The sequence below is a fragment of the Cyprinodon tularosa genome, unplaced genomic scaffold (genome assembly GCF_016077235.1).
Source record: "Cyprinodon tularosa strain WSP-4 unplaced genomic scaffold, ASM1607723v1 ctg466, whole genome shotgun sequence".
Taxonomy (NCBI): domain Eukaryota; kingdom Metazoa; phylum Chordata; class Actinopteri; order Cyprinodontiformes; family Cyprinodontidae; genus Cyprinodon; species Cyprinodon tularosa.
This window is the reverse complement of record NW_024039192.1, coordinates 514088-527643: the sequence shown is the minus strand read 5'-3', so window position 1 is coordinate 527643 and position 13556 is coordinate 514088. Positions and strand designations below refer to the sequence as shown.

The 13556-nt window shown below is 37.7% G+C and overlaps 1 protein-coding gene across 1 annotated transcript in view; it reads left to right on the top strand.

The window, feature by feature from the left end:
- The window catches only part of LOC119793998 (clustered mitochondria protein homolog), a 31148-nt gene that overhangs the window by 6947 nt on the left and 10645 nt on the right, over nt 1–13556 (top strand). Inside the window, exons 5-18 of the mRNA XM_038301332.1 lie at nt 1873–2013; nt 2100–2230; nt 2304–2458; nt 4420–4545; nt 4653–4800; nt 4879–4971; nt 5122–5340; nt 5686–5858; nt 5961–6269; nt 7709–7803; nt 7948–8004; nt 8138–8238; nt 12693–12845; nt 13433–13495. Of these exons, the coding sequence (XP_038157260.1) occupies nt 1873–2013; nt 2100–2230; nt 2304–2458; nt 4420–4545; nt 4653–4800; nt 4879–4971; nt 5122–5340; nt 5686–5858; nt 5961–6269; nt 7709–7803; nt 7948–8004; nt 8138–8238; nt 12693–12845; nt 13433–13495 (1964 nt within the window). The remainder of the gene's footprint in view (nt 1–1872; nt 2014–2099; nt 2231–2303; nt 2459–4419; nt 4546–4652; nt 4801–4878; nt 4972–5121; nt 5341–5685; nt 5859–5960; nt 6270–7708; nt 7804–7947; nt 8005–8137; nt 8239–12692; nt 12846–13432; nt 13496–13556) is intronic.

Below are 13556 nucleotides of genomic sequence, written 5' to 3'. Positions count from 1 at the left end.
TTTGGAGATGACAAGGTTCTGCTGGATCTCTCCTGCTAAGAACCACAGCATGCACTGGTGTGGATCGCAGCCGAGTGTGAAGCAGCCGGGATGAGAATCAGCTCCTCTGAGTCAGAGACTTCGGTTCTTGACTGGAGAAAGGTGCATGTCCCCTTCAGGTTGGAGGAGAGTTCCTGCCTCATGTGGAGTTCAAGTATCTGTATAGGAGTAAGGGGAGAAGGTAGCAGGACATGGATAGATGGATCAGTGCAGCTGCTGCTATAATGCAGATGCTGCACCTGTCTGTGGTGGTAAAGAGAGAGCTGAGTGAGCTCTCCTTTTACCTGTTGGTCTACGGTCCACTAGGAGCACATCAGGCTTCCCCCTGCAGAGCTGGAGGAAGTGTCTGCAGAGAGGGAACTCTAGGATTCTCTACTGACTGCTGCCTCTGTGATCTGGTCCCTAGATGTAGCTGGAGATGACAAGTATGGGTAACCCATAACCCTGCCGAGTTTCTCTTCATGTTTTTTACTGAATCGCATGATTTCAAAATTCTATCATTTGTTCCTATTTATGCTGTGGATTTGGAAATGCAAATACCGGTAGTTTGAACTAATTTTACTTTCTGGACCTGCATTACCCATCCTAAATAGTTTAGCAAAATATTTTGGAAGAAGATGGTCTCTGTGGCCCAGCAGAACTGAGAGTTTAGGGCGATGCATGCCCCCGCGACAGGAGAGGTAACTCTCGGCAGGCAGGTAATTCTCGGCATAACACAGGAAGAAAGTAAAAACAAAAGTAAGTAAAAACAAAAAATAGACACCAACATAATTAAATACAATTACCAAAGCCTTGGGTCTCAAGGGAAACTGCATTTCGTTTAAAAAGAAAAACATTTAAAGGTTTTAAGATCACACTTACCCCAGTCAGGGTCAAAGTTCATGACTCAACACCAAGAAAGACTAGCCAGTATGACCTATAAAAGGTTTCTAAGGCTAAAGCCACCGCTAGTCAAAAAACACACAGGCCTCTCTCATATTTACCCAAAACATCTTACAGTCTATTTATTGTCATTTATATCTGTATTACCAAACATATATATGGTTGAGATATCACTGCAATGACTCAGGAAAGGAGCAGAAACAAAACAGCAGCATCATTCTTATGTAAAATCAACAATTTTCTAACAACCTAGCCCTAAACATTTCGAAAAGATTTTCTAAAGGTCTACATTACCTGACATACAGTTAAATTTAACCTGCGCCAATGAGACAAAACTGTAACTTTTTGGAAGTGATATACTAGATATACACGGTTATATCTAGTATAAAGCCTAGCAGTGTTTGTGAAAGAAAAGATTACAAAACCCAACAGTTAAACAAGGTAGTGGCAGTGTGATGGTCTGGGCGGCTTTGCTGGATCTGGACCTGAACAACTTGTCTTTACTCATGGAAGCAGGATGATCACTAGCAGAACATCCTACAATGTCTGGGTCATTTCCAAACCTGAGTATACAGCTCTATAGCTGTGATTTTATTTAAATGCTTTTTTTTAATCAAAAACAGCAAATAACATCTGTTGTTTGTCTTTCAATAATTAAGTTTTTCGTTTGTTAAGAATTGTGTAATCGCTGAAATGATTTTAGACCAACATTTATGCTAAATTGCTGTTAGAACTCTCTCCTCAGGTATTTCTATGGTACATAAACATTAAATATTTAACATTTAAATTGTTTTTAAGGCTTTACTGCAGAAAAAATCAACTTGATGCACAGGTCCAATATTTTTCACTCTGTTATTACGGGTAGTTTCTGGACGTTACCAGAAATTTTCCAGATATTTGCAAAGTTATCAACAGGTGATAACTTTTAAAGGGTGGCTTCTCTTCTTTCAGATCCCTACTCAGTGCGTGATGCTCGTGTTCATCTCAGACACATTCGCAGTTTGCTGAGGAGCCTCGACCCTGCAGATGCATACAACGGTGTGAACGGCCGTTCTCTATCCTATCTGTCCTTATACACCAAGGCAGAGCAAAGTAATGCCTCTCCCTCATGCTACATTATGCCAATCTTTTTGAACATCTATGGGGGGAAAAAATTCATATTTTGATCATTTCTTCAGATGCTGAAAATGAGAAAAAGATGCATGTTTCTGAGAAGGGTTCCATAGACTGCAGCCCTCCAGCTTACATCATGCCTGGATGTAAGGAAAGACTTTTAACTCCATTGCAGCCCATCAGAGATGACTGGAAGGTGAGAGCTCTGTCTGGATTAGTAAAAACATAGCTCAGACATTGTGATAAACTAAATAAGGGCTTATGTGCAGCCTTTGCAGTGCCTGCGAGTCCTGACTACAAGCAGCTGGAACCCTCCGCCAGGAAACAGGAAAATGCACGGAGACCTGATGTATGTCAGCATCTTAACTTTGGAAGACCGAGAGCTCAGCATCACTTGCTCCACGCGGGGTTTCTATCTCAACCAGTGAGTCTCAACAATCTACAGGTTTAAGAAAGTATCTGAAATATAAACATTTTTATTTTGACATGGAAATTTGAACAGATTTTCCACGTTTTTGTTGTTCAAGTCACTATTTTTGGTCATTTGGATATAAACACCACTTTGCAGTAAACAGGGACAAACATGAGGTCAAATGTGGTCCGCAGGGTCTGCAAGATTCACCTCCATCTGTAGGCTGAGAGTAATTGCTTCATAGATTACAACCAGTAAGCTAATGTTGCCTGTGTGTGATATGTTACCTACTGTAAATTAGGCAAAAGAAAAGGGTTATAAATAAAATAAAAAACTTACTAAGCTAAGCAAAAAAGTTAAACAGAGAATGTAGGAAGTTAAAAAGCTCATTTAAAAAGCTAAGTTAAAAAGTTTCTGTTTCAGCATTAATGTTCTGAATGGTTATGTTGTAACACAAAGATATTTTTTCTTTCTGCAATTGTTGTTCACCAATTTCTTATAAAAGCACTCTTTTTTTTTTTGTTTTTTTTTTTACAATTTTAGAGCAAAGGACTTTTTTTTGGTTATTACAAGCTTGATTTTCTTCATGAAAATACCTGTAACACTCCTGACATTAAATTACGAATTTCAGAGTACTTCACTGAGTGCCATAATTTTTTGAGATTCAGAATGCCGTGACAGATGGTTTTTGGTCCCAATAAATATTTGGCTGTAAAAAAACAAAAACAAAACACACACACACAAAAAATCTTGTTGGTTCTTTATGATAATCCCACAATGGTGGGATTATCACCACCATATTAAGTTTTTGGTATTACAAATAAGTCTTCTAAATGGTATTTAAAGTTGTCCACTCCTTAGTGGATATTTATGAAGTTTATGTTTTAAACAATCTTAATTATATCATGATGATTTGGCATTTTACACACTTCACATTTTTGTGGGGTTTAAATTTCCGATTACTATTCTTACATGAAGTCTGGAAATTGGGTTGTAGAGCCTGCAAATTGAGACGCAGTTATTGCCTTCTTAAGCAGAAACCCTGATTAAAACATTAGACAGGCAGTGGCATTAGATACCAGTTTATTCAAGACTATTTGTCCAATGTATTGTCTGAGCTCAAAACTCTCAAACAGTAATATAAATGAAGCCTTGAAGCCACGCATCCTTGGTTATACCCGCTTATCCTTGCATCTGCTGGGGTTAGTTTATTCTCTGCTGATTGTTGGGTAAGGGGTGAGTTACAACCTGATAAAGGTGCTATCCATCATCAGAAAACACAGATACTCTCCTCTTTTGACGTTTTTTGTTTGCAGTCATGGTCTTTGTTTTGATGCTGAAAGAAAGGCAGAAAAGGTTTCTATAGGAATCAAACCTGGTATGTTAAAGCTATAGTGGAGGATGTTCTTTTTCTGGGTGGATCATCAAAATAAGTGGTCCTCCTAATTGTCAATCATTCTGGTGATATATTTATGTAAGGCCGTCCTACGTGCTCATCCCCATTTTCGCTTACCGGTCGTGAGTCTGACATAGTGGAAAAATTGCAAATCTTCTTTTGGAAAGTAAGTTTGTATGAACGATGCAAACAGCAACTTTAAAACAGAACGAGAACACAGAGGAGAAATGGGGGACTGCGTGCTCTTTTATGCGTTTAATAGGTGGTCCCTTTTGGGAGCGGGCACACGGTTGTGCATGTGCGTTTTTTTTTAAGTGGAGAGGGCGGGTCTTTTAAAAAATTTGCAAAGATCCTCCACTATATCTTTATGGTACTGAGGCCTGTTTTACCCTTGTACAAACAAAGACTCAGAGAACCAGTTTCACAAAGAACCAACTTCAGTTTTTACCATTCTAAACATTGTAGATTCAAAGCAAGAGTTGATCAATGTTTTAGAGATTGACCAAACAAACCTCAAACTTAGATCCATAATAACCGTCAAGCCCCCTTTCCCTCACCAAGTGTTTTTCTGTTCCAGGTCTACTGCTTTTAACTTCAATCCTAAACCTGCTGCTCCTAAAATCATCTGCCACTCTCTGATTGAGCTTCTGAACCAACTGAGTCCAGCATTCAAGAAAAACTTCACAGCCCTTCAGAAGAGGAGGTGAACACACTTGGTTTGCTGATAATAGAAATTGGTGTCACAGTAACTGACCATGGTAGAATAACAAAAACTTCAAGCAACCTAAGAATGTTTCTGTCGTGATCCAGAGTTTATCAGCACCCCTATGAGCTTATTCCAGCTCCGTTCCAGGTCTATACCTGGGCAGCACCTCTTGGAGATCACACCCTGGACTGCATCAGCTCAGAGGAGACATACACCAGTGTTATGGGGTTGGATGAGCAGACAGCTGGACAGGTTGTAAATAACAAAGCATATCGAGTGAAAACCTTCTAGTAGATGGCACTGATGCTTGGCTGTGTGTTGTGAGTTCAGACTCGAGACTGGAATGAGGAGCTGCAGAGATCCAGGGAGCTTCCTAGAGCTTCCCTACAGGAGCGACTGCACAGAGACAGGTGCATCTTCAAGGTGAGCAACAGCTTCACCAAAATCACATTTTAACCATCACTAGTATAAAGCAAAACACATGTTTTACCCTAGACCTGTTTCATCTTCTGCCTGCAATCATAAATTTTTTGTCCTCCTCTGAGAACGTTTTTTTTTTTTCTCTTCATGCAGATCAACAGTTATTTTGTTGCAGCTGCAGCTCAAGGTGCGGTGTCCATCATGGAGGGCAGCGTTATGCCGTTAAACCCGGGGGAGCAGTCTCATTTCCAGATATTCGTGTGGAATAACCTCTTCTTCAGCCAGGCATTTGACATATCAGAGCACTACAAGCCAATAGGCGGCGATGCTGCTGCTCATGCTGCTGCTATGCACGACCTGAGAGGAGTTCAGGTGAAATGTATTTAAACCATATTGATCGTCGTCTTGATCATTCTCTCATTTTGCCAATTCACAGCCTTAAATTTTACTCACTATATTTTATTTAGACCTCTAGATGAGAACTTGTATCTATTCTATCAGCTAAGAGTTTAAATAACTAACAAAGGGAGCAAGAATATTGACAAGTGTAAAGAAAATATTTTTTAAAGTAAATTATGGTATATTTCAGTCTTTCAAAACCTTTTTCTGGGCAGAAAAGTGCTTTAGTCGAGGTGCTTTAATGAACATCTACGATCTGATGAGCCTCCAAAATGTCTTGCTATTCTGAGGATCAACATAGAATTCTTCTATTTCTAGGCATATTCAACTGCTGACATTGAAGGTCTTCACACTCTTGGGACGGCTGTGATCGACTATCATGGTGTCCGTGTCGTTGCTCAAACCATCATTCCTGGATTATTGGAAAAAAACCATGAGCAGATAGTTTACGGCTCTAATGACAATGGGAAAACAGTCTATACCCACCCACGGTGACAAACACTCTCACGAGTTATTACATTCTAGATGCATCCATGTTAATGTAGTAAAACTTACATCAAGTTATTCATTTTTATTTTTCTGGGGGGGGATAGGTTTTTAGAGCTTCTGGACAAGAGCCTTACCTCGCTCAGAATCCAGCGTCACCAGGTCCTTGACCACAACAACAGCCCAGTGGAGCTCTGCTCAGCCGTCTCCACAGTTGGCATATTTGGAAATGATGGGCGGCCCTATATTTTGGACCTTCCGCGGACTTTCCCGCAAGATCTGAACTTCCAGTTCAGCTCAGCTGACAATGAGGAGGAGGTACCCAAAGAGTGTCAGAGCTTTGGTTACCCACAGCTGCATCCTCACGGCCTGGCCAGCCTCAGACCAGAGCTGATAGAGGCCTACGTCCAGCACAGGTGAGGAGATGGTGAATGCTGACATTATAGTGCCATGGTTCCAGAGATGGGAAGTAGCGAAGTACAAATACTTCATTACTGTACTCAAGTAGATTTTTCTGATGTTTTTACTTTACTTTACTACTTATTTTTATGGCGACTTTTTACTTCTACTCCTTACATTTTTACACAAATATCTGTACTTTCTACTCCTTACATTTAAAAAAAATGGCTCGTAACTTTAGTTTTGAATCATTTCAATGGAGTTACCGTTATTATTTTTCACGTCATCAATACCAAATTCAATCTAATTGGATGGGAATCTACGTTGCATTTGACGCACCACTACAAGATGAATCGACAGATTCGGCGGTATTCATTCGCTGCAAATCATTGCAGCTTGGTGGCGGTGGCGTTAGCATAGTAGTATGGATGACGAGATGATTGAAAATGAACACAACGAAGATCTAGTCCTATTGGCAGACATCCATTTAAAATGTAGGCAACGACATGAAAAAAGTGGTTTCTACTTTTACTTTTATACTTAAAGTAAATTTACAAGCCTGTACTTTGTTACTTTTACTTGAGTAAAGAAGTTTAATCAGTACTTCCACTTTTACCAGAGTATTTTTTAACACAAGTATCTGTACTTTTACTCAAGTACGGAAAGTGAGTACTTTTGCCATCTCTGCATGGTTCCTAATTAGGCTAGAACATCTACTAGGTCTAAATAACTACAAGCACAAAAAGTCTGAAAGGGTACTTTGTATTTCTAGGCTGTTCTATCTTCACTCTTTCAATGCTGTGAACTCATTTCCTTCCTTCCTTCCTTCCTTCCTTCCTTCCTTCCTTCCTTCCTTCCTTCCTTCCTTCCTTCCTTCCTTCCTTCCTTCCTTCCTTCCTTCCTTCCTTCCTTCCTTCCTTCAGTAACTCAAACTTTTCTCTCCTGTTGATCATACTTCTGTCTTTATATCCTACCTCTTATCTGTCTTCTTGTGTTTTCTTATATCTCACATAATAGACTGACTGTAGTTCATTTATTACCTTACATTCTTGTTGTGGAATACTTGTATATTCAATGCCCACCCTAGTATGATTGCCAAATATTGCCAAATAATATTCAGACTTTCATATATTGTTCTGTAAATAGACATCTAACTGGCTGCATATTAGTTCAAATTAAAGGGCGAATTGAGCTCAAATAATCGTCAACATCAAACTCTTCTAGTTATATGAATTAAATACATCACAACTTTCATTCAACATATAAAAGTAACAAAAATCTTTCAAACAGTAGTTCAGTAGGGATTTTATATTTGTAAACCAAACTTTTTTTTAAGAATTTGGAATGAGATTTAAGTAACTTTTAACTACTTTAGAGCAGTTTGAATGTGTACAAACCAGCTCACAATGAAACGCAGCAATAGTAATTACTGTTCAGAATATCATGTATTTCCCAGGTGTGAGCTATATGGGAAGATGGCATCTGAGGACCTAAGCCAACAGTCCTCTGCAGAGAAGATGGAGCCTCAGAGAACTGGGGATAGAACTGCAGGTAAAAATGAAATATTCACATATATAGTTAACATGTGATTAGGTCTAAATGATAAATAAGATTCTGACTGTTTTACTTACAAATAACTTATTTTTTAGATAGAACAAAACAGAGGAAATATCTTCTATGTATATTTCTTTACAGATGTTAGATCAGTGAGCAACTCTTGCTTCTACTTCAATCCTGATGCCTGCTCCCCAGGTACTGCACACTTTTGACCCAACAGATCCTTTTGCTTTCGATAAAAAAAGTTATTAAACCAGAAAAAGATTTGAAACGATAAAAAAAAAAAAAAAATGAGCCAGTTAATCCTTGTGTCTTTGCATTTTTTCAGGAGTACGTTTCCCCTCCGAGTGTCTCCCAGAGCTACAGAGGCATAGACAGCTTTTGTGGGATGCAGCTGCTTTTCTGCTCTCAAATCAGATCCCTGCAGTGGTAAGTCAGGTCTGGGAGTAATAACGTTCACTTCTACTGAAATCTCTGTGTGAAGCAGAAAAAACTAAAAGGTATTTTAGATAAAGCACCACAGATAACATGGCAAAGAGTGAAGACAAAAATAAACCGAGATGGGTTTATAATTAATTTTCACCTCAAAAACAAAGGGATTCACTAAACAGCTATCAGGTCTCAACGTAAAGCTTTGTTGCCTATGAAGCGAAAACACATAAGATATTTTTGTAGATCAAACAATAATCCTGATGGTACCGTAGAATATTGTTCCTTGGCCTATTTTGGGAGATAAAATGTTTTGAGTGTGCCTGTTTGAATGGGAGTAATGATAGAGAAATCCTGACCATTCACTATGCTGTACTGTTTAGTGGGACAGAAAGCAGATGCCTCCTTACTCTAGACAAGGATGAAGGGAAGGTAATGAGAATTCACACAGCCTCCTTTATGCCGTGGCTAAAATCTATGTCTTTGATTAACTGAAGTGTTTTTCTTGGTAATAACCAGATGTTCAACTGTGGGAGAGATCTTTGTGCAGGGGGTGGGTTTAGTTTCATGGGAGAGACAGAGTGTTGAATTGTTTTGGTATAAATGTATGTGTTAAGGATGATTAAGTCAGAGAGAGCTCTATCTCCCTCTCCGTCCAAAAGGACAATAAATAAAATTCATATACTGTATGTATCTTGCAAGAAAAATGCTTTCGACTCAGACTCCTAACTTCACAGTACCATGCCTCAAATTAATTGCAAGTGAACTGCAGTTCTGAAAATCAACCAAAATGAAAAATACTCACCTTTATTATATACATACAGTAACGCAGACTTAAGAATGAAACGGGGGCATACGGAAAAAGTGGGTTATTCTTAACAGAGAGCTCTTTCACTGTGCATTCGAGCAAATGTACACAAAGCAGCTGACCTTTTTATTCTAATTTCTTTGGATGCAGCTTAGACTTTATATGTTAGAATGTTGACACAAACCAGCATTTAGGGAGAACATCAATCAAAACCAGCTCAAGGTTTCACAGCAGTAAAACACCTCTAGAGTGTTGGAAATGACAGGTACATCGCAAATAAGCAAGACAGCCGTCTTTCCTATGACTCATATGGAAGTAAATATGTGCCATCAGAATTTGAATAAAAAATACCTCTGAAATTTGAATGTTGTATATTAGTGCTTACTTTTTCAGTATTAAAATAAATTCAGAGTATATTTTTAACCTAAAAAAAATTCAATGTCATTATTTGTACATAAAAAAAAAATTCAGTATAATTTTTTTTTACATGGTTGCAATTTTCAGTTATTAAAAAAATTCACATTCCTATTTCAAAGTGATAAAATTTTCAATATACATATTTTTCACAGTTTAAATTTTCAGTGTTAAAAAATTCAGCATATAAAAAATTCAACTTTTCAAAATTCAAATGCAATATTTTCGTTGTCCTCCAATTCAACTTGCTCAAATTCACTGTCTCAAATTCAGCGTCTAAAAATTCGCTGTAAAAATGGCCAAGGTTACTTCAGGTCACAGACATTAGCAATGGATGTCCGATTCCAACATCACCTAATCACGTGATACAACCGTTATATTGAAGAAGTACCAGTATCACCCAGGCTGGCGACCATGGAGGCGAACTCAAACCCAATGGTGAGTTTAATGCTTTCATATTTCTGTAGTATATTTTATTTTGCGCATGAAGTTTGATACATTATCTTAAAGCCTGATTTAAAACACTGGTTTGGGCCGTTGTTAATCTTACACCGTGTAGTGCCGGCATATTACTTCTCGCTACCTCCGAGCACCCCCCCCCCCCTACCCAATTTCCCCCGTTTTATTATAAATACCACTTGCGCCAAGTCTAGAATCTTTAAAGAGAACTGATGGGTGGTGACTTTCTGCGTTGTTTGTATGTTGTCTTAGGTGAGACTGAGACAGGCAGTCGATGCCTACTGTGCTCTTCTCCCATTAAAATTGTAGAAACTATATCAAGCACAAATAAATCTACAATTTGGTAGGTAACTGGTATTTTGAATGATGTTGTAATGACAATAAATTTCTTAATTAATTCATAAATGAAGTCACCTAACAATACAGTAGCTGATCAGAGTGGAGTCGGAACTGTTTACAGCCCCTCTTTGAAGCACACAAGGCAGCCATATTAGCTTACTACATTAGCGGTAGCATCTCCTGAAAAATTACAACTTTACTAAGACTGCCTGGAGAAGTGGTATTTCTTTTTGAAACAAAACGGGGGAAATTGGGTGGGGGGGGGGGGGGTGCTCGGAGGAAGCGAGAAGTAATATGCCGGCACTACACGGTGTAAGAATAACAACGGCCCAAACCAGTGTTTTAAATCAGGCTTTAAGATAATGTATCAAACTACATGCGCAAAATAAAATATACTACAGAAATATGAAAGCATTAAACTCACCATTGGGTTTGAGTTCGCCTCCATGGTCGCCAGCCTGGGTGATACTGGTACTTCTTCAATATCACGGTTGTGTCACGTGATTAGGTGGATGTTGGAATCGGACATCCATTGCTAATGTCTGTGACCTGAAGTAACCTTGGCCATTTTTACAGCGAATTTTTAGACGCTGAATTTGAGACAGTGAATTTGAGCAAGTTGAATTGGAGTACAACGAAAATATTGCATTTGAATTTTGAAAAGTTGAATTTTCTATATGCTGAATTTTTTAACACTGAAAATTTAAACTGTGAAAAATATGTATATTGAAAATTTTATCACTTTTAAATAGGAATGTGAATTTTTTTAATAACTGAAAATTGCAACCATGTAAAAAAAAATTACACTGAATTTTTTTTTTTAATGTACAAATATTGACATTGAATATTTTTTAGGTTAAAAATATATTCTGAATTTATTTTAATACTGAAAAAGTAAGCACTAATATACAACATTCAAATTTCAGAGGTATTTTTATTCAAATTCTGATGGCACATATTTACTTCCATACCAAATTGCTTTAATGATGTCAACAGTTCATGAATCTTCATGTGAACACGTCACCACCTACTGGTGGAGTTTAGAACTACAGTTAGTAATATACTCTGGGATTTTTTTTGCAATTGCCATTTATTAGTCATTCAGGTCATAGTAATTCCAAAAAAAAGTTAGAAACAATCCACTGGACTTTGTTTCCAAGTTTGAAGACGTTTTGCTTCCCATCCAGGAAGCTTCTTCAATTTTTTATTCAAAATTATTTTTTTATTATTGAAAAAGCTTCCCGGATGGGAGTGAATTGACTTTTTTGTAATAGTTTTTCTTGTTTTTTTTTTTTTTACCCATTTAAGTTCCTTTGAAATTGTTAATGAATGGTCTGTGTAATAAAATGTTTTTGTAAGTTTTTCACGTGTAAAATGTTAGAAGAAAAAAATTATGCACTTTTTTTTATCCATTTTAGTTAAATAAATTCAAGCAGACAGTGAAAGGTTTTTGTGCAACTTGGGCAATGATGAGCAAAATGAAAGGTGTTAGTCATTTTATTCAAACATAATAGTTTTTGCACAGTTTTTAGTGTTAATCGGGTTGGAAGTTTATGTGTTCAATCAATCTTTTGGTTAAAACAACCAATCTAATTTGGTTATGTTTTTACCCAATCTATATTTGTACTAGGGCAAACCTATACAAATTAGTCACATTAGCCTAAATACTTGTTCTGTTTTATGGTATCAACCTCAGGAGTCGAAGTGCATCTCTGACAGCTGACACCACTAGCAAGGTGAATATTCTCCAGAAAGCAATACTACTTAAAACCCATTACATCTAGTGGTTTCCTCAGTTTTTCATAATTACATTGTTTAATCTAACAAAACTAGTTTTAACCAACTAGATTGGTTTTTCCAGCCAATCTGTTCTTATAATATAACAAAAACTATCCAAATCTCCTACAAGCTCCCAAATCTTGATTGAACACAGAGGCTGTTTAAATGCCTGCTGAAGTTCCAGGCGAGCTAAACACTTCCCGAAGCGGTCACATGGTATGGCTCCCTCCAGTACTTGACACGCCTCGAAGCCTCGGCTCATCTCATAGCATCACTACTTTCTGTTGCTTTTTTTCCTGTTGCCTCTGTTCTTTGTTTCCACTTTCATGCATCCCTTCTTCTCCAGTTTGCTTCTGTTACCTTCTTTCTGTTGGTGCTCTTCCAGCTCCAGCTCTTCCTGCAGCCTCTCCTCTGTTCCTCTTCTTCCCTCCTTTGTTTGGCATCCTACTGTTTTTTTTGGTGCTCATGATCTCAGGTTTGCCACTCCCTTTTTCGCCAGCCACAGCTCAATCCTGATAGTTGGTTTAGTCTGCAGGTGTAGGTCCAACTGGTAGACCAAATGCATAAAATAATAATTCAAAGGACAATAAAAGCATGCTTAAAATAAAAGTAGGATTTATTTTCCATCCTTTGACGTGTGTTTTTTATATGTTAGGTGAGGGACTGTCTCAACCATTCAGCCGTCCCAATGGATGGAGTGACTCTGACCTCAGCGATCCATCGGCGAGGTGTGAATATGCGATATCTGGGCGCCATACTGATGGAGCTGGACAAGGTGGAGGAGAAGGAGAGACTCAACCATGTAAAGGTAACTAATGGAACAATAAAGCTGTCTAAAGGTCATAACACAACATCTCAAAGCTTAAAGGTTGTTTCTATTTTTATGTGATTTATGTGATTGGTGGATTGTGGATTTACTGACCACCTATAAACAATGCAATGAAAAAGCTTTTTTTTCTGTTCTGTGTTTCCAAACAGAGATGTAGCCAATCACAGTTAAAATCAAGTTCAGGTTAAACGCTTTCCTTTAGGTTTAACTGAGAAACTATGGTCAAAATCACCGTTTGCTTGTTTTCATGTAAAAAAAAAAAGGTGAAAATGTAACTAAGTGCTTGAATACTTTAATCTATTATTTAGGTTTTTATTAAAACAAAAATATATTCCTGAAGATATCAAAAAGAGTCATTGTGTGCGTTTCTTGAACATCCTCAGTGATTGCTGTGTGCAACTGCACTTGTTTTATTTGCAGTTTAAAAATGACAAATGCAAGAAAAAAAAATTATTTTAAGGCTAGAACAAGACAACATTTAGGTTTAAATTTAAGGATTACATTTACTGAAATGAAAAAGCCACAGTTGATTGGATGTACAAATAACCAGTCATATCTTCCAACAGAGAATTTCCATCAGTGAAGTCATCATCAGAAGTGCAAAGCACATCTTCAGGACCTACCTCAAGGTAAACAGTGAAACAATTCCAAAACAAAAGTAGAAATCTTTAGTCTATGGTTTATTCATTT